The sequence below is a fragment of the Tenrec ecaudatus genome, chromosome 15, assembly GCF_050624435.1.
Source record: "Tenrec ecaudatus isolate mTenEca1 chromosome 15, mTenEca1.hap1, whole genome shotgun sequence".
NCBI lineage: Eukaryota > Metazoa > Chordata > Mammalia > Afrosoricida > Tenrecidae > Tenrec > Tenrec ecaudatus.
The window spans coordinates 112,049,617-112,076,289 of NC_134544.1; the positions used below are offsets into that span (position 1 = coordinate 112,049,617).

General features: G+C 41.6%; 1 protein-coding gene across 1 annotated transcript; it reads right to left on the reverse strand.

Moving 5' to 3' along the window:
• Positions 1–1,625: 1,625 nt before the first annotated feature.
• LOC142427936 (integral membrane protein 2B) lies at positions 1,626–26,409 on the reverse strand. The gene is made up of 6 exons (XM_075533055.1): positions 26,187–26,409; positions 9,061–9,189; positions 6,190–6,396; positions 4,689–4,799; positions 3,869–4,019; positions 1,626–2,479 (listed from the first exon to the last, which is right to left on the reverse strand). Exons 1-6 carry the CDS (start codon positions 26,301–26,303, stop codon positions 2,394–2,396), a joined length of 801 nt encoding a protein of 266 aa, XP_075389170.1. The 5' UTR covers positions 26,304–26,409; the 3' UTR covers positions 1,626–2,393.
• Positions 26,410–26,673: the final 264 nt, after the last annotated feature.

Sequence of the window (26,673 nt, forward strand, 5' to 3'; positions counted from 1 at the left end):
AGGGGTGTTTGCATTCATTTGTAATGTCCACCTGTGCTAACAACAAAGCTGCTTGTTCAGCAGTTTGCTTTGCTACTCTTGGTGGGCGGCACTCTGCCGATCACTCTGCATCTCCCCCTCTCCCTGCCCTTGAGGCTGGGCCACGTGGCTGTGTGCTGCACAGTGGAACACAAGGGCCATGTACACGGTGTGCCTGTCAGGACTGCAGGATGGCCATTCCCTGCGGGCTCCATCATTTCTCTCCTTCTAACTAAGGCATGTCTGGAGGCTCCGCTCCCACTGTCATGAGATCTGACTCCTGGGTTCCCAGGTGCTGGTTTCCCTACTATGTCTGGTGCACACACTTCTACTCCCTGAAGCCTCGGAGACATCACAATCAATGGGAAAATAGAAAGTAAAATGCACATTTCAGAATGTAAACCTTCAATTGCAATTCGTGACCTGGAGAATGAAGTCGATACGATGGCACGTAAGGCCCTTTGTGCCCTTCATTGTAAACACTCACTGCCCCTCCTAAATGCGTCTAGCAACCTTACTGTTCCTCCATCACAATGGATTCTAGTTTGTTATTCTCTTCGTGAGAGAGTCCCCATACGTTCTTCAATATGTAATGCTGTGTGTCAGGCACATGTGCTGTGCACTTGCTGGCTGAATAATGTGCTACTAACAATCCTAAAAGAGCCCCGGTGGAAGAGTGGTTACAAGTTAGCATTCAAACCACACAGCCGGCAGTTTGAAACCAGGAGCTGCTCTGTGGGAGAAAGGTGAGGCATTCTTCTCCTATAGTCAGTCTCGGAAACCCACAAGGGCAGTTCCGTTCATTCTGTCTTACAGGGTTGCGATGAGCGGCGGTGATCAACTCAATGGCAGTGAGGATTGCAAAAAACAAACTAAAAAAACTTCTAATATCCAAACCCATTGCCATAAAGTTCATTCCAACTCAGAGAGAGACCCTACAGGGTATACAACTGCCCTAGGGTGTCTTTGAAGGTATAATTCCTTAGGGAAGCAGACTGCCTCATCGCTCTCCCATAGAGTGGTTAATGGTTTGAACCAGACCTTTCAAGTCAGTGGCTTATCGTTTAACCCACTGTGCCACCATGGCTCCATTCGTATTCCTAAGCTCCTAAAAAAATCATGAAATTTTAAGAGCCTGGTGTAGTTCTCGATGTATTAGAAAATCTAGTCTCTAAAAGCAATTCTACAGCCCTGGGTGTCTGACTAATCTGGCCTATCTTCTAGAATCAATTCTACAGTGTTAGGTCTAACACTCTTACCCTATTACCAAAATGAAGCCAAGAACCCGGAATCCAATACAATATCCCTTTGGAATTCATGACATCAGACGTTAATTTTTTTGTCTTAGAAATTTAGAGTTACCACAATCAGCTATTTAAAAAATGTGAATTGCTTCAGATAGGAGGCAAATAGAAACAGCAAGAATCATGACCACAACTTGAAATGCTGTTTCTGAGAGGGGCTTTCTCAGAAAAGCAATGTATTTTATGCTGTTGGGAAAAGTCAGGCTGTCTAGCTCTTCCATTATTAAATACAAAGGTCTTATTTTTCAATGTATTAAAACGTTATCATTCAAGGGTGAGTCTTAGAATCCACGAAGAAACTGGTTTAGTTACTAAAAATGCCTTTTATTTAAATGAAAATCTGAGTTTGTACACTCTATCATAGAGAACTGGACTCAGACACAGTCATTTCTTCCTTTACGTGGACGATCTTGAGAAGACCCAAAGTAGCCTTTCGTTTTATAATATGGGAAAAACAACACACAGTCCTTTAGGGAAACAACTTTGTGAAACTTACATTCCATTGCACAGTTAAGGGTTATACAAATTAGTAACACAAGCTATGTCTTAAATTCCAAAAATTATCTAAAATGTTAGTGGTGCCTAGAATAGTAAATATCAAGTTGGAAACATAATCTAAAGAGTTCAGATGACGTTGAAAATACTGAGCAGTAGAGGAAAATTAAAATGAGTGCTCAATGCTCTAACAACTAGGCAGCAGGGCACTATGCATATATAAATGATTAGACTTTAGAGATTACCTTCTCTCCAAGATACACAATTGAAACAAAAATCTGGGTAAATGATTTAAAGGAAGTTTAATTCTTTTTAATACCTACGATCTAGAGCGTAATGGACTATGTTCTACGGATAAAACAATTACTAATTCAAATATAAAAGACACCACATTTAGAAGGGGGAAAGAAAACTTTTAAAAGGTAATGGTTTTAATTGAATGAATGAGATGAAAGATAGTAAGCCCTGTTCTCTACTTACATGAAAGAAGATTTTTAAGAAATCACTGCACAAAAAACAAAGGATAGGGTTATGGTGTTGTATTCAATGTTTCTCCTCACTGCTTTTCCTGACGGCTTAAGAACAAATCAAAGTTTCCACAGCATATTTGCTTTCAAAATGCCGAATGGTAACACAGTTGCTGACTTCGCGTTTCTGAAGACCTAATTTGAGAGGGAAACATTTTTAAACCTTAGTTATTAAGATATAATATACTCGACATTCCATGAACGTCTATAGTTTAATTATTTTCACATGAAAAAATTTTTCATCGATTTTCTCAGAACGAAGTATGTCAACAGATCCTAGCAATACTCCACAGACTACAGACAGTCCCGACCTTGAGACAACTCCTACTTGCCCCTTAGTCTTATGAAACACCTACTGGCAATGGATTCAAACTTCGGAGCCTTCTCCTGCACCACCGCAGAGGAGGAACCTGTGGCCCACCCGCCTGACATGTAGGCCCGTAAAATCAAAAACACCAGCCAACATCACAGGCTTCCCCAAAGCAGTTCTAGCCACACCACACCACACTAGGGGCGGGTTACTTACACGTCTGACCACGGTGGCCCTCAAAGGATGGTACAAAATACCCAAATGGCCTTTAGCAGAAACAGGTTCCGCACGTCTGCAGCGAAGTAAGGCTAAATATCTGTGCACATCTGGTCTAACTTACCTACAAATTCTACGAGATACTTTGAAGAATGGAATCTGATTGTAACCTGGGGATTGCCTGTACTTAGAATTTTATGAACTTGTATATATATATAAAAAAGAAATGTTCTATATTCTTGACTACGGACTGACGATAGACTGTGTATGCATTTGTCCAAACTCAGAAGCACATTCTAAAGAGGACAAGTGTCTTATCGTATGTACAAGAACTCTGGGAGTAGGTGTTTCAGGTACCTTACTAGTCAACCGAGGAGAGAGAATCTAGGTATTCAAAGTGCTAACAAAAAGTCAGGAAAGTAGGTTTGCTGGGTGCTACAATTTCAAAAAAGCCATAGTACTATGCATATGAATGGCACAGCTTACTCCCTGATATGCTTCTATAAGCACTTTCATTTATTTTTATAAAGATCTTGAAGGAAAGGGGGAGATATTGTCATCCTATCTGGGGGTGGGGGGTAATGCAAAGGCCAAAAGAAGGGAGTTGGCATACGCTGTCAACGCATTGAGTATAACTCACACAGATTCTTTCCCAACATGATCCAAAGAGAAAATGCTTTGCTTAGAATGCAGATCTATACACACACACGCACACCCCCCTTCCAATCTGTTCTCTCAAAACCCACTGGGTACTATGGCTGGGAAGTTGCACTGAATAACCAGCAGCACCTCAAGGCACGGATTATTTCATATCTAACTTTTTCTATCTTATAAGAGTGGATTAGAATTAAGACCGATGCCTCAGAAATTGCAAAATATTACTGTTGCCCATTGATTTCAATTCCTCATTCCTGGCAAGTATGTCACCAATGAATCTAGTTTACTACAATGTAGCAAAACAAAATTTTCTATCAACACTGTAGCATCCAAAGCATTACCTCGAATAGTGTCTCTGCGCTGCAGTCTGTAAGTTTCCTTGCCATGGCACAGTCGGTAAATGAAGAAGCCCAGGTTATCCACATTGTCGATGCGATCAGTGATAACCATGTGCTCGTGAATCAGATAGGACTGGGGCAAATAGGTTCCAGCCTACATTTCAGAAGGAAGGTATTACATAAACATCTTAAAATGTACACTGAACAGACTAGAGAATAAACAGAATTCTTAGAAATTATAGTTTAGGACCAATATTGGCAAACTATTGTTGCCATCTGGTTTTCTAGTTACACTGGAACACGGCCATGGCTCATTCCTTTACGCAATATGATGGCTGAGTTGAGAACCATTAGGTTGAAAGCCCAATATTTATCCTCCTGCCCTTTAAAGGAATTAGGAAACTTCTTAAGAACCTTAAAAATATATATAAATTGCTGGTCCTTGCTTGTCAACCAACACGAGTGCATATTTTCTTAAAATTTCTCATTTAAAACTCGTCACTGCATTTCTCGTAGGTGAGCCTTTAGCGGGCTTTCTTTAAAGGGAATTCTACAACACCATTGGGGCCTAAGGAGCCCTGGTAGTGCTGCGTAAGCACTGGACTGTGAACTGCCTGGTCAGCGGTTCAAACCCACCAACTGTTCCAGGGGTGTAGGATGAAGATTTTCCGCTCCCACAAAGATTTTAGTCCCGGAACCTCCAAGGAAAAGTTCTACTCTCTTTTAGGGTCACTGTGGGTTGGAATGAATTTGATGGCAAGGCAGCTGGTGGTTCAGTATGGTGCAGCAGCATCAATTAAAAAAGAGGCAAATATTCTTATACCTTGATGTTAATGAGTAGCTCCAATAAATTCCTGGGTGGCATAACAATGGAGGTGTTCAGAGGAATGACATAGCACTTATCCAGGTTAAGATCTAAATAGGCCGTGAGTTTCTGCGAAGAAAAACATGTATTTAGTTAAATTGATATTTATAGTAAAGGCAGCAAGTGAATTAAGAAGAACTTGTGCAACTAAAATGGGTAGTCTTTGGAATGTTTACATCACTCCAGCATTTCAACAAATCAAGACATTGGTGGGCTAGGGAAAGAAGTAACTAGGGAGAAGAAAATGTATTCATACTAGTAATTAATCATATTAATTGTTTCTGTAATAAGTGATAATATTTATTAAAATCAACTGCAAATAGCCTTAATATCTGCTTAACAGATTTTCCGTTATCTCACCTGTAAGTCCTAATGCCCTCTAAGGCATGCATCCATTTGATGTAATGACTATAATTTCTTTATTATGTGTCTAAAACAGAACCAGTTACTATCTAACATCATCAGAAAACCAGGAAAACAGTCACTAACATGATTTGCTACAGTCTGTGGTTCAGATGAGAAGGCCTATTTACAGGATTTGTCTTGAGGAGATCAGCCTGGGTTAGCCAAATGATTTACTATTGTTTTGGACAAAGTATTATTTTGAAGTCACTGCAGTGACAATATTATGCTATCATCTCAAAAAAAATACAGAAGACGAGTATGATATCATATATCCTTTGGGAGAATATATCAAAATCAGCTACTTCAATGATTTTAATAAGATACCTATCAATTGTTTCTCCCAATTTTGAAATGTTAAAATACGTGAAGCACTCAGTAAAAAAAATAAAAGTATAGACATTCTCAGATGTACAAAATATCCATAAAGCTAACTGTAGTGGTATGCTTGAATACTCAAAATGACAAATTGAAGGGACATACAAAAATCTTAGGCAATATATAATAAGCTTCTGAATGATATTTAGGAAAAGAAGTTCTTGGGGGGAATACCAGTATGAACCAGGTGTTAAAAGGAGATGAAGCAAATATGGCAACATTTTGGAATCCAGCTCTCTCCTCTACTTTTCTACATACATAAAAGCTGTCAAAAACTGGAGAGAAACGTAAAGAGAAGTCAGAAGATCAACAGCATAATGACTACACAGCAATGGAAACACGAATCAACATATACATACAAAAACATACAAGAAACAAGAGTAATTCAAAAGCAAAGCAAGAACAACTGGGAGGGAGTTCAAGGGTGGACAAGGTGGGGAAAGGTTAACAAGAATGGGAGAAGTCCAGATTCACTGGGTCTGCTTCAGATATTCAAAACAGAGCCAAGAAACAGGTTCTGTTTTATCTTGTAGGGTAGGAAGGATTCCATGTCTGTTTAAATAACGTGTTATTAACCTAGCAAATAAGAGAGAGACATGAAATGACAAAAAGCTTAAGTGAAGCACCTGCATTTTTAAAATTTAATTTAAGTTTTTGCAGCCTGGGACACCTGGCTCACCTTGCTAAAGTCATGGACAATGTTGGCTGGATCACTGTCGGCAAACTCTGGGACAGGCACACTGATGAATTCAACCTCCTCTTCCTCGAAGATCTTAATGTTTTCCTCAATTGTCTGGTACCGAGCAGCTGGGGCTTGGGCAGAGGCCTCATTCAGGACGACGTCATCTTTGATGTACTTTATCCCACAGTAGTACACATCGTCTGGCTGCGGAGAGCGTAGACACTATTCTAGTGATGCAGTGGGAGGCAGGTTTTTTCAAATCTACGTAAGTATTACTTAAGCTGCTACCTTTATCTAACTAGCATTTTGCTTGCAAGTTCTCATTTTTAGATGACAAGTCAGACAGTTTAATTATAGAGTCAAGGCATTCTTTTAAGACAAGATTTTGAGGTTCTGTAAAATATAGTTTGAGAAGAATGAAAAAGCAGCTGATGGCCTTTATACTTTCTGTGGTTGACACACACAGCCTATAAAAGCATGCCTCCATCTGATGACAAGTAAACTTGAAGATATGCATAGGGCTCCTTCTGCCTGTAGGCATTACGCTAATAAAATAATATATTCAGAAACCAATACTTCGGTGGAAAAAAACCCCAAAATTTAATAAACTTTTTATGATTCATTGATTACAGAAAAATTTTCTCTACATTAGCCCAAAGGGACAATTTCTCCCTGAAATTTCTAAATGTATACAAGTAGTTATGATTTCTCTTTAAAAGGTATTTTAAATTTTAAGGAAGTCAGACACAGAAGGACAAATGATCCCACTTATATGAAAAAATCTAAAATGGGTAAATACCTAAGTATCAACGTTTGCTTGTGATTCCAAGGGGAAGGCAGGCAGGAAGGAAGAGAGCCCTCGGTTTCTGCTTCAGGGAAATGGGAAGACTTGCTAACAAATACTGGTGAGAGGTGCACAACATGGTCAACCTAAATGAGGTACTGAGTTGTCCGTGTACAAAAACACGTTCGTCCCCATGCTTACTGCCCTCCCCGCCACAGACAACCACCGTGAAGTGGAAAACATCATGCGACATAGCTTTAAAATTCGGTTTCCCTTTTGTTTTCTTTTTAAAAAAAGCATTCATAATAAATTGTGGAGTACATAGCATTAAGATAACAAATGCTATCTCTACAGAGTGCTAGATAATCCTGCCCCCACTATGTTTCTTGGAAATTACTGCATAAAAAGGGATTCGATTTTAATGAATTAATGAGGCTATGACCTATGGCTGGTGAAAATAATTCTACGTATTTTAATATTTATTATTCTATTTCCTGGCATAATAAAGTACTTATCTCGCAAAGATAATGTGAGGTCAAAGCACTAGCAAGCTTATGCTATTCACACAGTACAAAAAGACACTAGTGGGCACTTAGTATTGAAACTTTAATTGTAGTTTAGGACTTTTAGATAAAATCAAAGTTGCTATAGAATAACTGTATTTCATCAGTCTAATCTGCCACCATCTCAAAATTCTTTAAAATATTTTAATAAAATCTAGTTGCTAATAACAAATTCTATGTCTTAATGAAGCCAATGAGTGTGAAAAGATTCAGAGGAACGAGTTGTCAGTGTACTCAGGCTAGTGTCGAGGAGCCCAGCAGACTATCAAATTAGTCTGTCAACATCTTCTGACTTGTTACTGATACACAAGAGGACTGTGGAAATCCCATTTTCCAAAAACTTTAGGTCTTTTCATATTTACTAATTGGCAATAAATAAAACTATACATTAGGACCCTTGGTGGTGGTGTGGTTAGGCATTGAAATGCGATCTGCGTGGTGGGTAGAATGAGGGGTGGGGGACTTTCTACTACCATTATCAGTTGCAGTCTCAGAACCCCCTAGGGCAGGGGTTCCCAACCTTCCCAATGCCGAGGCCCTTTCATACAGTTCCTCATGTGGTGGTGACCCTAGCCATAACATTATTTTCGTTGCTACTTCATAGCTGTAATTGTGCTGCTGTTATGATTCATAATGTAAATATCTGATATACAGGATGTATTTTCATTGTTACAAACTGAACATAACTAAAGCAGAGTGATTAATCCCCCAAACAATATGTAATTACATATTGTGAAATATTTATTTCTAATTACAAGTAAATGAAATTTTGTCTTGACGCATGGAGTAGCATGGGTAACAGCCTTCACGGCGGGTACTCGTACATGGGCGTATCTGCATGTGGGCAGATCCCCCTGGAGACAGAGGAGCGGTGTCTCGGTTCCTAAGACCACCAGAAATAGGTGTTTTCCGATGGTTTTAGGCAACCTCTGTGAAAGTGTCGTCCGACTCCCAAAGGGGTAGCAACCCACAGGTTGAGAACCACTGCCCTAGGGGGTTGCTATAAATCACCATTGACTCTATGGCAGTGAATTTGTGTTTAGTTTTCTTAGGCATTAACTGTGGTGGAAAACGGAAGGTTAATAAATTTTTAATGGTTCTAAAGCCATAATTCATATATTTTTAGAAAAATATTAAATTCTGAGAACTTGACATCTTCATATTCCTAATGTGAAGCCAGAGTGTGCAGGACTCACCTGTCTTTGCATAAAACCACATACATAACTTAGTAGTGAAGGAAATCTTTCAAGATCGTGTGCCTGGCTCATGAAAGTTAGTCATTTTTCAAAACATCACCCACCCCCAAATTACACCCTGTTAGTCAACAAACAACATTTGAAACATGTTCTTCTGCCTTTAGTGACTATCTGACATGTTCACATTTTTAATACATCTGTAAAGTAGGGACCCACCAGTGCTGAAGGCCACAGACAAAAAGTACAAGATCAGGGAAGTTCAGAGCCAACTTTCTAGCACACATGAGATGGCACCTACACTGGTCCTCAGAACTTTTCCACTTACTTGGAGAGCAAAGTATTTGTACAGATAGGCGCCGCCCAGAATGACACCTGCAAGCATAAATGCCAGTCCAAAGCACATGCACCAGCACCACGCTCTTCTTTGGCCAATTGGCACCACTTCATCTGTGTCCTAAAGCATGAAAAAGGTAGTGATTAATGTCATTCCTCATCAGAGTAACAAGAGGCTTATGCGTGACAGAAATCCCAAGGGCTGTAATTTTATGAATGAAGGTATAAAGACCAAGGGATGTCAAGTCTCAAATCAAAAGTGGCAGAGAGGGATAATGGCAGCACCAGTTCTGACAATGCATCTAGCGTCGTTCCCCTCAACCCCTAACTGCTTACACATCTTGAACAATATGGAGCCAATTTTAACCCACAGTTTCCTCCAGCACTGAAAAGTTCAAAAAAGCCTACAACACAACTCTGCCGTGCAATGTTACAGTATTGGGCCCTTTGTTGCCGCTGAATTAGCTATCTCTGTGGTACATCATCTATAAAACTAAGTAAAACTATGTACTAGGTGGCGGTAAGGTTATTATTTTATACCAGGTTTAAGTCACGCTAACAACCCAGAAGAAACACACAAGGAAAGTATATAATATTGGATCCAAGTTCTTTAAATAATCTCAAAAAAGAACAAGACTTATTACCTAGAAACCACCACCCCAGGAAGAGAGTCCTATTGGGTAAACTTCAACTTATTTTTAAGACAAAGGCAGTAGTAGAGTATGAGGAAAGATTCCACATGACGTAAACTAAGTAAAAACATACAACACATGAGAATTCTATGCATTCATGAAAATAATTTTGGTTAAAGCACCATTTGGGGACAGTCTCTAGATGCTGCCCTTGGCCTTTCTAGAGACTCCGTCCCTTCAGTTATAGGTGGCTTCTAATTTGCACACAGGTTCATGCACAAAGAGCCTACCTGAAACAGGGGATATTGGTTGCTGATGCAATATAAGTACTATTGCTCACAAAATAGTGTATATGGCAAAGAAAGGGCATCAATAATTGGCTTAAAACTATATAATCAAAGGAGTTCTGGTTCATAGCATAGATGTACAGATTCTTAAGTACTTGCACTTTCCTTTTAGTGTAATATGTAATATGTAACTGTAATATGGAATGGCGCAAAATAAGACGTACACTTGATTTAAGCCTTCGGAGATGAATAGAGGGCAGAAGAAACGCCAAGTGATCAAATGTACAGCAGGGCGTGGGCATTAGATCAGGAAAATGAACATGCATAAATCAAGATACTCCGGGAAGAATGAATGTTAAAATTGAATATATGTGGGTAAGTAGAAATGTATCGCTGCATGCACAGTGCTATTCCACAACATGTTTAAACAGGTCTGCGGTCACTGAATCCATGCAGACAAGTTCTCTCAGTAATAATAAGGATGCCTTCAAAAAAAAAAAAGGTCCAATTGAAACAATGGCCAATGAAATTCAAGGTAGTAAAGTTAGCTCAGAAGGTTAGGACAACTGTTTTTTGCGACTCCAAAGTAATCTTGACAGATTTTCTCAAAGGACACAGGGCTCATAAAGAAAAAAAAAATTTTTAATGGAAAAAAGGTCAGGAAAAGTTGCACTGAGAAATTTTCCCATAAAAAAATAGGTCTACTCACTCTTTGACGGTAAACAAAGCTGCCAAAAAATAATTGTGTTGGGCTTTGGGTCTTCACTCTGCACACCCCCTCATTCACAATATGATTTTTTTGTTCTTTGATGCCTGATACCTGATTCTATCAACACCTCGTGGTCACAAAGGCTGGTGTGTTTTCTCCATGTGGGCTTTGTTGCTTCTCAGTTAGAGGGCCACTTGTTTATCTTCAAGCCTTTAAGACCCCAGACACTTTATCTTTTGATATCCAGGCACCATCAGCTTTCATCACATTTGCTTATGCACCCACATTGTCTTCAGTGATTGTGTTGGGAAGGTGAGCATCATGGAATGCCAGTTTAATAGAACAAAATATTCTTGCATTGAGGGAGCACTTGAGTGGAGGCCCAATGTCCACCTGCTTCCTTAATACTAAACCTACAAATATATGTACATAGACCTATTTCCACATCGGCATATATATATATATATATATATATATATATATATATATATATATATGTACATGACTGTATTTAGACCTCTATAAATGCCCTTTATCTCCTAGTTCATTGCTTTATTTCCTTTTACTTCCCTTTTCCCCACTATCATGTTCAGCCTTCATTCGGGTTTCCGTAATTCCTCTCACTTACACTGCCCTTGATCAAGCTCTACCAGGCCTGCTCCACCATCTTCGCCATCGATTTTAGATCACGTGTTGTTCCCTTGTCCTTGGGTTGGTTAACACCCACTTCCTTTCCCCTACCTCCCTGTCTCATGTCCCCCTGGAACCATTGGTTCGGTTGTTTTCTCCTCCAGATTGTTTATCCTGCCTATCTTATCTAGATCTGCAGAGATAATAGTATGCACAAAAAAACTAGACTGAGCAAAACAAAGCAACAAAAGGCGACAAAAAGGTTGAGTCTAATGGGGTGCCACGCCTGGCCCCAAAGTCTAGTTTTGGTATTCCCTGGGGACTTTGTTGCTCTGCTCCCCTTGCTTTCCATCGCACACCCTCAGTGTTTCACCTTGGTGTGGTGGGGTCAGATCAGGCACAATTCTCGCACTCTCTAGTGTTGCCCCACACAGCGTTATGGGTCAGTGAGGGACGTCGTACCTTGTGGTGGGACTGGCCCCCATCTGTAGGCAACTGGACATCCTCTTTCAGTAGGGTGACGGGGGAGGAGACGAGCCAGTCAGGGTGCAGTATAGCACCGATGAAACATACAACTTTCCTCTACTTCTTTAATGCCCTCCCGACTCCACCCACGAACTATCATGATCCCAATTCTACCACACAAATCCGACTAGACCAGAGGAGGTACACTGGTACATATAGGAGCTGGAAACAGGGAATCCAGGACATATAAACCTCTCAGGACCAATAATGAGAATAGCATTAGCAGGAGGGTAAGGGAAAGATGGGGGGAGGAAGGGGGAACTGATCACAATGATCTTCATATAACCTTCTCCCTGGGGGGTGGACAACAGAAAAGTGGCTGAAGGGAGCTATCGGTCAGTGTAAAACATGAAAAATAATAATAATTTATCACAGGTTCTTGAGGGAGGAAGGATGGGGGAGGGTGGGGGAAAAAAGGAGGAGCTGATACCAAGAGCTCAAGTAGAAGAAAATGTTTTGAGAATCATGATGGTAACAAATGTACAAATGTGCTTGGCACAATGGATGGATGCACGAATTGTGATAAGAGTTGTACGAGTCCCCAATAAAATGATTTTTTTTTAAAATAGTGTTGGGAAATCTTACCCCATCCTACAACTGCCCTCAAGTTTGCCCCTTTAGATTCCTTTTCATTCCCCAACTTAACGAACGTGGACAAGAAACACAGCTCGGATCGTTGGAGAATGCCCAGAAAGTGCCGCATGCTTCAGGGAGTGGTTAGAGAGGGAAGGACTGTCTCCAGAAGTGGTTAGACCTAAGTGGACATTATGTTCAGAAATAACAGCTTTGTGTTTGGGTGTTTTTGCTTATACACATTTTAATGATTTTATGGCAATCACTTTTCACTTACTCTCATGTAAAACGGTATCAAGGATGAGAAAATTACGAGGGCATTAGATAGTTAAACTCTGCTGGAGTTGCCCTAGCCGGCAATGACCGTCAAAGTACTGAGGAGTCTTCCGGATAGGGCAAGATATGACAAAATAACGAGGTATAAATTACCAAGGGCACATGAGGGAGGGGGGAGCGGGGAGGGAGAGGAAAAAAAAAAAGAGGACCTGATGCAAAGGGCTTAAGTGGAGAGCAAATGCCTTGAGAATGATTGGGGCAGGGAAAGTATGGATGTGCTTTACACAATTGATTTATGTATATGTGTGGATTGTGATAAGAGTTGTATGAGTCCCTAATAAAATGTAAAAAAAGAAAAGGGAAAAAAATGATTATGGCAAAGACTGTACAGATGTGCTTTATACAATTGATGTATGTATATGTATGAACTGTGATAAGAATTGTATGAGCCCCAATTGTTAAAAAAAAAAAAGGAAAAGAAAGGGAAAAAAAAGTACTGAGGAGTCTTATGATGAATGTACTGCAAAGCAGTGTTTAATTAAAATAAACCTACAAGTAGTCATCAGATGTTATGTCACATCTGTGAAGAAACGTTACAGGACTCCCAGGGATGAAACTTAAAAGGCTCAAGCACACGTATTCTGTTGAGCCTCATATGTGTGAGGAAATAAGAAAACAGTTCCTATCACAATTAACTTTAGGGTGGAGGCAGAATAGGGAAATGGAAATGGTCATTTCTGAAATATTTAAGATCAGATCCTAAGACAACCAAATGTGTACCCACACCCACTCTGTTTGGCAAGCTCTCCTGAAACAGCACATGAATTAACAGCCAAGAGCACGGGCAGATCCCTGTGAAGGAATGTGCGACTACAACTATCACTTTAAAACAGGCTTTTCAACTGGTTCTTCCTGGTTCCGTCATGGCAAGGAAGCAAAACTAGAACAGATCCATTTCTTTTTTTTTTAATTGGGGTGAACGGGACCAATAACCAGATGGGAAAATTACAGGTTGAAGTCCTGGTAAAAATGTAATCTCTCTTAGAAAACAAGGACAAAACAATTAAAAAAACAAACAACAACAAAACAGGAACAGCATGCCTATTGCATAGAAACATTTTTTGTCCACAGGATTTGAGCAAAGGACCCTGATCAAAGATGGCTGCGCCGCTTTGAATGCGTGGCCCCCAAATCCTGCCAATAATCCAATCTTATTCCTCAGGCTCCGGCAAGGACTCACTCAATACTCAAACTCACGACCACCAGAGTGCTGCTGATTCACAGATCCAAACTGCCCCTGTCAGCTTCCCAGAGTGTTAGTTTCCACAGGAGTGGGCAGTCCTGCAGAGAGGCTGCTGGTGGTTTCAAACTGCTCATCTTGCAGTGAGCAACCCAATAAGCCACCACCAGTGCGTATTTTAATAGTTTAGAAACACATGAAACAGGACAATACACTTGTATTCTTTATACTTTTATCTACCTGAATTATTTCAGAGCCAAAAAACAACACAAAGAAAAATAACCCATGAGATAGAGCTCCTCACTGAAGGTGCTTCCATCACAAACTTAACTCACTAAAAATGCCTTTTATAGCTTACCTGGCCTAATTTAAAACAAGTCTCCAAGTACTACCTGTCGTAAAACTGGTGCACCTAAAATTATGCCAATAAGACAGCAGAATTCCCCCAGGTCCTGCCCAATTATCATCTCATTAATCTTTCTAAAACCTAGAGTATTCACCTCAGTTCATAAAGGAAGACTCCGAAGTACAACACAGCACTGGCCTCTAATCACATCTCAACCCACTTGCACACTCACGCTTTACTAACTGCTTCCCATAAATCTTATCCTGCAACAAAGTAAAGTGACTATGTCTTAAGCAAAATGAAGGACACATTCTGATTCGGTGCTTCCGTTAGTTAAGAATTAGGGCACTTTAATTAATTCCCTATTGCTTCAATAAAGGTGTTTCAATTACAAACCTAACTCAGATAAAATGATGAACTACTTTTAGCCTGTTCCCAAATGACAGATCATTTCACATTCTCATGCACTTCTTACTTGAGCCTTCTTTCTCTGGATCAAGAAGCCTTGAAAAAAAATTTCAAAGTTATCAGATATACCATTTCAATTACAGCAAATGCAACAAAAATGCTTTAACAACCAATATTCTAAAGAGGAAAGTTGTTATCAGGGTTGGAAATTGAATTACGAAAACAAAGAAGTCAGAGACAGAAAAAAGCAAATACAGTTTACTCAGCTCAAAGTATCGTGAGCTTTTAAACCTTCAGCAGTAGACTGCGGTTTTGAAAGTAGATTGCGCATTTTTGAAAAATGCATCCTTATTTTCTAAAAACATCTCGTTCTGAGCAGTTCTCTGGAATTTTTTCTTCCCTACACGGAAACCACATATTCCCAAATCCCTTTTCGATAATGTTGCTTAGTTTTGAACGTTGAACTTCATTTCTAGCTATCACGGATGTTTTCTCCTAAGAACTCCAAGTTTATAACATAACCGATCTAAATCACTTTCCCCATGATGCGGGCTCGACATACACCAAGGGTTCTGCCAAAGACAGAGGCCAGGCTCCATGGCTGTTCCTCCAGTTACCACCTCTTACTCTGAGCTGACCTTCCAAAGTCAGTGGGCCAGCTCACCTCAGGAAACCCGCAGGCACCCCTCCTCCCGCTTTCCCAGCCCGCTCACAGGTGAATCAATCGCCAAGACAGGCCATAAACTGAGCTGTCACGTGGCTCAAATATTAGCGGGGGCAGGGTGGAGGGTGGGGCTTAAGAGTTCTATTGTCATTTGACCAGGGAAACAGGATTTTGTAAATATCAACCATTCAGAGTGTTTTTCTTGTAAATTCCTGGACCTTCCGCATTTAAGCTTTGAAGAAATTCTTTTCCCCTGCAGTACTTTGGTGAATCCTCAAGAAGTGCTTCCTGGTTCGGTTCTGTTTTCATTTGAACAGGCTATTTCGTTTGCTCTTGATAGCTGAGTTCTGGATTTTCTGAGATACTGGACTACTGTAATTCTTTAAACGACAGAGCATTCTCTCACAAAGAACAAACCCCATCGCAGCAGCAAACCAACACTAACAAGCCCACAGAAAACCACGCAGGAACCAAAGACCTCTTCCAAGCAACTCCTGGTTCAAAAATCAACAAACGAAAGAGGGGAGTAGCCCCAATACAACTATAAGCCCAAAGCAACGTCCCTCTGCTCCCTCCCCAACTCACAAAGCATGCTCAGGAGTCCTGGTCACGTCCTCAGATAAGCAGAGGCTCAAACTCACAGACCACATTCCTGGAGTGATTAGCTCCCGTCGTCAAGATTTATATTGCAGCAAGCCCACAGAGAGCCAGAGAGCTGGGACGGATCCAAAGGGCCTCGCACAATAATCCTCTGACCTGGAATGTGCATTAACTGTAACAGAGGAAACTCGGCAGTTGCTAGAGACTGGGGTGGGGTACAGACCTGGCTACAGAAGGGGTACATAGAATGCATTGGGGAAGGATTCTCAATGTATAAAACACAAAAAAATTCGCTGCCATTAACTCGATCCTGACTCACAGCATTCCTACAGGGCAGGCGAGAACGGCCATCTTTCTCCAAGTTCCTATGGCTAACCTGGCAGTTGGCAGGCCAAATTGCTCCTAACATCCCATAGGGACCATTCTATTACATCGTTAACAGGACTAAGGCATAATCATCGGAGGAGATACGCCATTAGCAATGGAGTCCAACTGAACTCATGACCAAGGGGCAATGTCCGACAATAGAAAGCAAAGGAAGTTATCACAAAAATATGACTGGCGGCAGATGGATTCATCTCCATCAAAGAAGGGACTACAGCAGCCGTGAAAGGCCACGGTTGGAATGCATTCACAATTGCAGACCTGGAAACAGACAGGAATGGTTCTGGCTCTAAATGACTCTTGACCAGGCAGCTCTGAATCACAGTAGTCATGATACCAACATTTACATAACAGGTGGCTACTTTGGGTAAATCATTAAACACGCCCAAGCAAGCTCAATTCTGCGTGCAAGACTGCTCTTCCCTGAGCTTGCCCAGGATTTTTAATCTACAAAGGGACTTCAAGAAATCCTATTCCTATGAACTTTTGAAGCGCCCCCCCCCCCACCCAAACACTGCCTGAGGGCAAAGCTGCACATAACTGGTTTCATTGCTGAGAAGGAACTCAAATGGTCTCTGAACACAAAGCGGGGCTCCTGCTCAAAGACTCAGTGCCACTGACTCCGTGCTGTGGCGTAGCAACGCTACAGGGCCGAGTAGAACTGCCAGCGGGCAGCTTCTGGGGATATAAACCTGTATGGGAGTTCCATTAGATGACAGTAAATTCAGAAGCGGAAAAAGACAGAGTCCCACAAAGGGTCCAAGGTATAATTGGCACACAGAGTAAGAAATGAGAAATTCCTGGAATATGCAAAGTGGCTGGATAAGTGGTACCTTAACCCTTCCATCTCAATTACTCCTAGTAGCATCCGCTTCCGAGTTGGAGCCCTGGTAGTGTAGTGGTTATGCATTGGGCTGCTAACTGCAAAGTCAGCAGTTCAAAACCACCAGCTGCACCACAGGAGAAAGATGAGGCTTTCTACTCTTGTAAAGAATGACTCTCAGGAACCCATGGGGGCAGTTCTATTGGAATGGACTTGATGGCAGGGCAGTGCAGTAACTTCAGGATTGCGGTGAGGATTAAATGAATACATGTGTGCATATGTATGTATGTAAACGCACACGCACATACAGGCAGACGGCAAGGGAGTTGAATTAACAATAGTTACAGTTTACTGAACACTTTTTACTTTGTGCCACGCAGTGATCTGCTGCATATAGTGTACACACAAGCACACACATTCAATGAACTATAGCTATTGTTATTAATGCCATCACCGTGTGTATTTCTTAGGGAAAGAGAAGATGAAATAACTCTGTATTACCATGACAATTTTAAAACAAACAAAAACCCGCTTCTCCTTTTAAGGTCTACTGAAATAAATCCCTCCCCCCACCCCCCACTGTTGGCCTAGAATCACAAAAATGGTTTTGTACAATATTGATCTAATTGGAAGTAATATCATCAAAAATCAAACCAAACTCATTGTCATTGAGTCGATTCCAACTCAGCGTCTCTACAGAAGCTTTCCATGGCTGTAACTCTTTATGGGAACTGGCAGCCTCATTTTTCTCCTCTGGAGTGGCTGGTGGGTTTGAACCACCCACCCTTCAGTGAGCAACCCAACATCGAGGCCACTAAGAGTTGTATGGGCAGTCTGGGAAAGTATCGGTGATACTGGCTACACCACTACGAAGAGCTCTCACTGAAGTTTCCAGACTGAGGACGAAGAGGAAGACTTGGTACTTTTCTGAAACCCGTAAGGATCACAACCATCTCTGGAGTTGGATTTGCCATGAACTGGGGGCTAAGTATCCGAGAGCTGCCAACAGCACCTAAAGCATAAGATCCCTGGTGGAGACACTAACAATTCAGACATATTTACAATGTTTCCAAACAAATAAAGATTTGCTTACATGTTCTCACTCCTTTAATTCAGCATCTGAATTTTGCTTTCTCCTTAAAGATTTCTGTAAGATTGCTTGTCAGTCCACATGAAAAAATGTTATTACATAAGAAAAAAGGGATTATTTTCTTAAGTGATTCTTATTTATAGACAAAAATAGAACTGTTCTTTATATTTGTGGCTATCACAGTGGATCTAAATAGCACTAAATGATGAAGATTTTCCCACAAACTTTTTGAAGCCCCTCATATGTCATGCTTTTGTCATTCAATTAGTGATTACATATTCATATTAAAGGCAAATAAGGACAGTTTCCCTTTAAATGCAGTTTTAGTGAGAAAACCTCAAATGTAGTCTAACAGGAGTATAAAATAATTTAAGTGTGGTATGCTGTGACATATCACCTGTCCAGATTGAAAAGTAAGCTGGACTGATGGTTTTTGCCATAGGCCTATTAACTCTTTCCCTGTACAAAGATTCAGCATTAGGTTGCTGACCGAAAGGTCACTGGTTCCTGGCCATCTATTTCCATAACTATTACAATCTATGAAACCTTGTAGGATAGTTGTACTCTGTCTTATAGGGTCACTGAGTAGTATACAAAACTAGTAATACTGTATGGATTGTGATGAGTTGTATGAGCCCCTAATAAAACGATTTAAAAAAAAATTAAAAACAAAAACTAACTACCACTACAAAGAAAAACCAATTCTTAATATAGGGATATCTGTCCCTCTGCAGTGAACAAATAGTGCTTTGAGCATATAAGCTCTACTGCCTACACAAAATAAATGTGTAACACATAACTGGTAGTCATTTGATCTTGTCCCTACTCTGGCATCCTCTAGGTTTTGGATTCAGGTTGGTGTTTTCTTGTGAAAGCAGAAGCAGACCTTTAAGTTGTAAATGTAAGGAATGCACTGAAATCAACCTAACCAGACATTGCTGTAACTACTGGGAGATAGAAGTCAGCTACGTCAACTACGTGTAAATAACGAGAAGTAATTACTAATCTTTCATATTCGAAAGCCAACGGACAATGTTTAACACTTTAAAAACATAAGCAGAACAAAAAAACACAGCTGCATAATTATTCTGTGCAAAATTCTACAAATGTGGTCCAGGGATACTACTTTGGGGATGGGGTCAGGGGGTGTCATCAAAATCCAACTATTTTCATAATAAAACTAAGACACCATTTCTACCCCAACTTCTCACCACTCATATAGTGGAATTTTCTAAAAACTAACATATACCCCACTATCATGATCCCAATTCTACCTTACAAATCTGGTTAGACCAGAGGATGTACACTGGTCCAGATAGCACCTGGAAACACAGGGAATCCAGGACAGATGATCCCTTCAGGACCAGTGGTGAGAGTGGCGATGCCTGGAGGGTGGAGGGAATGTGGGGTAGAAAGAGGGAACTGATTACAAAATCTACGTATAGCCTCCTCTCTGGGTGGTGGACAGCAGAGAAAAGGGCAGGGAAGACGTCAGACAGTGTAACATATGACAAAATAATAATAATTTATGAATGATGAAGGGTTCATGAAGTAGGGGGTAGTGGGGAGAGTGGGGGAAAACAAGCAGCTGATATTAAGGGCTCAAGTGGAAGACAAATGTTTTGAGAATGATGATAGTAACAAATGTACATATGCGCTTGACACAGTGGATGTATGTATGGATAGTGATAAGAATTGTACGAGCCCCCAATAAAATGATTAAAACAAACAAACAAACAAACAAAAAACTCTAACACATGGCATTCAAACAGGTAGAATGAAGTTGACGTCAAAAGTCAGCTGTGTGTAGTGAGGATTTGTACTCTCAAATAGGACTCCTCCTTGGCTCACAGGCTGTGGGCCATGCGTAATTTGCCAGCCCACTCTACTACAAAGATTGTAAATCAGTGGCCCATGGCAATGCTTTTGCTTGCAATTCCTGTAGGAATGGTTCTTCAAATTCACTATCCATACTTCAAATACAAATCCTGAATTCTACCTTATTTTTAAAAATTGAAGAATCTGGCCAACCCTGGATTACCAACACCCATCCATTAAAAAAAATAAACCCGACAAAAATTCTAATTTGCTTAATTATGTTGAAGAGTCCAGCTTCAATAATCTGGTTTCTTCCAGAAGGCAATCAGTTTGGCACTTTCACTTAACCCTTATCTTTGTAAATTATAGTTTCTAATACTACAATGTAAATAAGTAAATTATAAAAGAGGAAGCTATGAAATGAAAGATGAAAACTGACTGTATTAAAGAAAGCACAACTGAAAAATACTAGTGAGGTTCCTGGCGAAACGTATTTTAAGAAATAAAGACCTACATAGGATAAGCTGGCTCTCAAAGCCACCTTCCTTACTTCAAAGTCACACATCAAAGCTTTATCCTTAACTTACTCTGGGAAGACAACACCTGTTTTGCCTTTCAATTTGGGCACTAAAATTTAAACATGCAGCTATACGAGGGATATCCCCCCAAAATGTAATCCCCCCCAATGTATTTAAAAAACTTTAAGAAAACCACCATATCACCTTCAATTTACTCTCCGTTACACTTAAACCAGTTGTCAAATCTGTGATTCCATTCTTGGAAACATTTTTCAAACCCCCTCGCTTTTTTCTTCACCTCTTCTGCATCGCCAAATTGCTGTCTTTTCATGTCCCTCTTGATTCACGGAAACAAAAAGAAATTGCACGGAGGGAGGTAAGGTGTGTGGGGCAAGAGAGGCATGCTGGTTTTTTGCCAACAATTGGTCCACCGGGATGGCTGCACGAGCAGCTGTATTGTTGGGGTGGCAAAGCCAGTCCCGTCTGCCACAAATCAGGCTTTAAAGCACCTTTCACAGTCTTCAGAACCTCTAAATAGAAGCTTGATTAACAGTCTACCCTGGTAGAATGAACTCAAATAACACTCTCCCCACCCCCTCACATCAGCAGAGCTTTCTCCCCATTTTGGGGGGTACCCCTATGAACACGGGGGTTTCAAAAAATTCACTGAGAAATTCATTATCTTTTCATTCTATTTTACCATCAACTCCCTGAAGTCCCTTTAGTAAAAATCCAAGAAAATATCTTGTTTCTTACCAAGTATGAAATTCTACTGTGCCACAAAAAGGTTTGTTTCAAAATTTCAAATGATCAAGTAACTGGATACCATCATGTTGTTTGTCAATCTCCCAAGTAAATTTCTAAGATGTTTACATTTGAAATGGATTAATTATACACTATTAGTTTATTTCAACATCAACTTCTTTCTCAGTCATAGTTATAACTCATGTTAGCTTTAAATCATAAAATTACTGCTTGTCAGCATTAGAAGACACAGTATTAAATCTCAAGGTAATTTTTCTCAACTCTGTAACTAAAGATTCAAGTTTTGCTGTTTAAGAATAAAAGCAATTTATGTTCATTCATATTTGATTTCTCCTCAAATATGGAGAGAAATAAAGAATTCTTATAAAAAACTTTAAGAGGTTTACAATCATTTAAAAATAATCCTCTATCAATTGTCAGTAACATTAGTGAAATTATTTCCTTAAAAGCTACAAGAATATTTATGATGAATACTCATTAAAGGGAATAATCACTATTAAGTGATTCTTTTTAGACTGTCCTAAGAGCTATCTATACCTGCTAATTTCCAACTAGTTTATGCTGATAGTGCAAAAGATCCAGAAAATAATTCCTCACACGTAAGCTTCTTAAAAGTAGGTTCTAGGACTAATTTTTACATCTTTTATACAAAAAAAAAAAACTTCATTCAGAATCTCAGATCTCACAAATCCTTTGATGTTGCTTAACAAGTAGCAGCAGTTAAAGGTCGACAATGTCCTTTGGTTGAAAAAAATACCCTAAGTTGGTTACATCGGTTTATATTTTGCTGTGTATGTGCTCAAAATAAGACAACGTATTATAAAAAGGAATGACATGGATCACTACAAACCTGGGGGTACCAAAGACCAGGAACTGTCCTCCTGGCAGCCTCACCCCACTCTCTGCAGCAGGCGCACTCCTTTCGGCATCTGCGCAGAAAGGTCCTGCCCAGGCACTTGGGATGCATGGAGATAGTGTTATATCTCTCGGCCATAACCTCTCGCTTTAGGATACTCTCATGGATTCAAAATATTATTATGGCTGTACAAACTGTAATGGTCAGTGTTTACAAACATTATGAACCTATTTCTGAACAGTACAATCGGTTAACTCCTAGGCTGCTAATTGAATGGCCGTTGGGGAAAGTACTTCAAGAGAAAGCATTAAAACTGTATTCCCCCCCACCCCCCAAAAAAAGTGCTTCCAGAAAGCCCTGTGGAGGACAGTTCTACTGTAACACACAGGGGTCACCATGAATACCAGCTGACTCACATGCAAGTGGAAGTGGTGGTAGACTTAGAACCAAGCTCCCATTCTCTCGCGACAGATGAGTGGATTTCAGTAAATCTATGGTCATGCATTTTTCGGTTGCCACCAACAATGAAGCTGGAGGAGGCAACACTATTTATCAGCAAAAGGGCTTGTGGGAACAACTGTGACGCAAGTGCACGCTGTTCAGGGGCCTGGTATTGAGAAAGCGGTTTCCTAAGTTGGCCTGACAACATAAAGAGTCACTGACAACTGCTGCTGAGAAGTGTGGTCATTGAAAACGATCATTTGTTTTATTACATCCTGTTTTCCACTCCTCTCTCTTTGGCCCACGGAATTTAACATATGAGAGAAATGGAGGGATTTAACATGTCAAACTTAACACGACCAAAAAGGAAGAAAAGGAACTGGCTGGTTAAGCTGAGGAGGTAGTTATTATTTCACAATGGAAGTAATTTAATTCTTGCTAATCACATAACCCTGGCATCTTCATTGAATTTAGAACTTCTAGAGAAGTTCTTACAGACCATCTGGCCCTAACCTCTCCATCTCAGAGTGGAAAACTAAAAATGTATCTGCTCAAGAGCAAGTAGTTACATAATGAAACTGGGGATTCTGGGTCAACCCATTCAGGCTGTGTGATATCTGCACATAGACGAGAGGATTTCAAAGAGTTCATGAAGAAATGGAATTAAAAGATACTGGAAATTTTCCATGAGTTTTTGAAGCCCTGTTTTATCACAATTTTTCAAGGTTAAGTTATGGCCATGTTTGTTTCTGCCCACAACATTAATATGTCCATTCTATAGGAACTATAGGTCTTACTCTGTTCTATGCCTTTAAAGAGCTTGTTCCTATTGGGGTACAATATTAGGATAAACAATACACTGAGATGATCGATAAAAATGGCTCTTGGGGTTAATAGACTACTAGAACAATTGAAAAATCGGGCAGTGGAACAGCTTCCGGAGGGTTTTCACCCTGCAGAGAAAAAAACAGGTTAAAGAAATAACAAGACCCATGTAAAACTACGGGAGTGCACATTAAAGAAGCAAGCTGACTGGCAAGATGGACATTTCTGAGGCATAAGATAGTGGAATGTGCATTTATAAACCGGAATCTCAAGATATCAAAGCAAAAGACCCCTCCTGAGACCCCGGGTCTACGGGGCTGAGACACAGAATGTTGCGGTCCAGAAGAGGATTTGAGGATGTTTAAGAATCCTTGTTCAGGGGTTCTAGACCTCATCTGGCCTTACATGGCTAACCAAGCAAAGAAAATGCCCCCAGCAAAACACACTAAGGCTGATTCCACCCCGAAAACTTCAGCAGTTAGATGCAGTGCTTACCAGTCACCAGCAGTGAGCCAGAAAAGATTATGTAATCGTTGCCCAAGCCTCAAAGAGGAAGAGATCAATTCTTTCACAAATGACTGTCATGAAGTAATTTTCATTTACCCATTAAGTGACCGACTGCTTATAAAGATTCTACTTTTAAGGTAGATCAACATTTTGTCACCTGCTGAAGAAGTCTTCGAGCTTACAGCAGGGAAAAGAATTAGTCCTTTTATATCTGCCAATTAATCTGTGTCAGCTTGTCTCACAAAGACAGACTCTGGCCTTCACTACTTAGTCCCAGCATTTTTTTCTGGATATGGGAATCTGGGAGAACATACATGGAAAATAATACAGAAAGCTATGAATGCTTACTTCTTACAGGGGCACAAAATCTGGAGATGGCAAACTGCTTAAAAAATTTTTGAAAACAAGGTCAGATTCAGAAATATTTGAAAACTGTCCTAAGATATATTGTTCTTTTTGTTCAAATCTCCTTCACTATAGCTGAACAGATACAAAAGGGCTGAGCCAACAGCATTCGATGCTTCTTCCCCGTTTGAAATGGGGTGATATATTTGTTTATAGATTTTAAACTGTTGTGACTGAGCATCTGATACGAACTTTACTTCTGGTATAATGCTAGGTAACCACAAAACCAAACCCACTGTGGAGGTAAAATACCGACTCAGAGTCACATGACAAGGCAGAGTGGAACTGCCCCATAGGTTTTCCAAAGCTGTATCCAGAAGCAGACTGCCACATCCACATTTCTCTCGAGGGGAGCAGCTTGCGGACTCAAACCACAAATCTTTTGAGTTGGCAGCTGAGTGCTCCGCCAATGCACCACCAGCGCTCCGTGATAAACGCTGATGTGAGATAATGTCCTACTTGAACTGTCTGTGCTTTCCAAACATTGTCTTGCTAAAACCCAAACTGTGTGCCAGGGCTTCTGGAAAACAATACAGATAAATAAACCCTTTGAATCCATGTAGGGAACCAGCTCACTGTTGCGTTTTTTCAAGGCAAAAGTCATTTAGCATTAGAGTGGCGTCCAAATTAATATTGTATTCTCAAATTTTCTCTATCAATGGTCTGTGTATCTCTTGCCCTTTTCAGTAAACCAAAATATACAAACTAAGATTTTTATTACTTCGAATTGGTACACAAACTACTGTAGGGTGTTTATGTTTTGTTTTTTTTTTTGAAGGTAAAACTAAGATTACCCTAGCTCTTGAAAAATGCTAATAAAAAAATGAGCCAAGCAACAGCTAACTTCTTCAGTCAACTTTCTCCAGAGTTAACGCCTGCAGCCAAGAGACCTGGTCGAAAAGAAGGCTGTGACGATTACACTCGAGTTTAGGACATGCATTATTGCCAGCCACGAAAAGGGAAACGTTACCGTTAACGTTCCACTCATGGCTTTTACTTCGGGCTAAAGCAGGAGCAGGAGATTTGCTAAACTCAAGGGAAGTCTATACCGAGGGTGGGGGCAAATAGCTTAGGTTAAAGGTTAAGTCTCACCGACTTCAAGGAGTCCTCCCGGAGTACGAGTCGGAGAGTTGGGGGTTGCACGAATATCCACGCAGGAACGACTGACCTTTACCGGGCATGTTTCTACTTTAATTATACAACCAACATCCAGAACCTGCTCTGAGCCACCCCCGGGCCAAACAAAACACCCCCTCCCCGGCCTTCCCTTGGCCCCTTCCAAGGTGAAGTTCACGTGCCAGTAAGGACGGCTCATGGAAAAAGGAGGTAATGTGGAAAAACGCTTTTAAAAACGAAGGGGATGACCGCAGCTGGCCAGAGCCCAAGTTCTGTTCAGGCTGGAAGCGAAAGTAAGCGAGTTCGGGCTTGCAGCGACGTCAGCCATTTTAGGCACCGTATTTACACTGGGAAGGAGGGGCCACAGGCGGCCGGGGGGGGGCGGGGGTTGCGGGTCCCTGCTGGTCTCCGGGTCGGGCGGCGTCCAGGCCCCGCGCACCTTCGGGGGCTGCGCAAACGACGGCGAACTTGCACAAGTGCCCCGGCCTCCTCCCCCGGCCTCCAGGGCCCTGCTCCGCACGCACGTCCTGACAAAGGAAGACGCTGCGGCCGAAGAAGGGGGGGGGCGGCCGGGGAGCTGGGGGGCCTCCCCGCGACGCCCCGCCCCCGCGCCCAGGAGACCGCTGCGCGCACCCCCCGGCCGTGCCCCCAGCGCGCCCCCCAGGCCCCCGCCTTCGGACCTTGCAGTCCACCGCGACGGCGTCCGAAGGGCCGATGAGCGCCTCCTCGCCGCTCTTGGACTCGTCCTTCTTGGCCTCCTTCTGGGCCAGCGCCGAGTTGAACGTCACCTTCACCATGGCGCGGTCGGGGGCACCGTCGGCGGCGGCGCGGGCGGCGGGCTCGGCTCGGCGGCGGCAGACGGGGACGCGGAGCGCGGTCGGCAGCTGAAGCGGGGACTGCGGCACGGCTCCAGCAGCCTCCCGGCTCGAGCGCGCGTGCGGGGGCGGGGCGCGAGGGGCGGGGCTGCGGGGCGGGGGCGGGGCCGGCGCGGCGCCGACCCTGCGGGGGCCCTTGGGCGGGGCGGGGCGCGGGAACCGGGAGGCCACCCTGGGGCCTCCTGGCTTTTCCAGTTCTCAATTTGCTTACCCGCAGTTTACCCGCGGGCCTGGGGGCGCAGATTAGTAACGCAATCGGGTGAACTTTACTGCGTTCGCCAGGTAGCATCTA

Excerpts from the sequence above, each read along its gene's own strand:
- LOC142427936 (XM_075533055.1), bottom strand. The coding sequence starts at position 26,303 with ATGGTGAAGGTGACGTTCAACTCGGCGCTGGCCCAGAAGGAGGCCAAG. Across the intron at positions 9,190-26,186 it reads CCGTCGCGGTGGACTGCAAG|GACACAGATGAAGTGGTGCC; the intron begins GTCCGAAGGCGG and ends TTCATGCTTTAG. Across the intron at positions 2,480-3,868 it reads GCGCAGAGACACTATTCGAG|GTCTTCAGAAACGCGAAGTC; the intron begins GTAATGCTTTGG and ends CTCTCAAATTAG.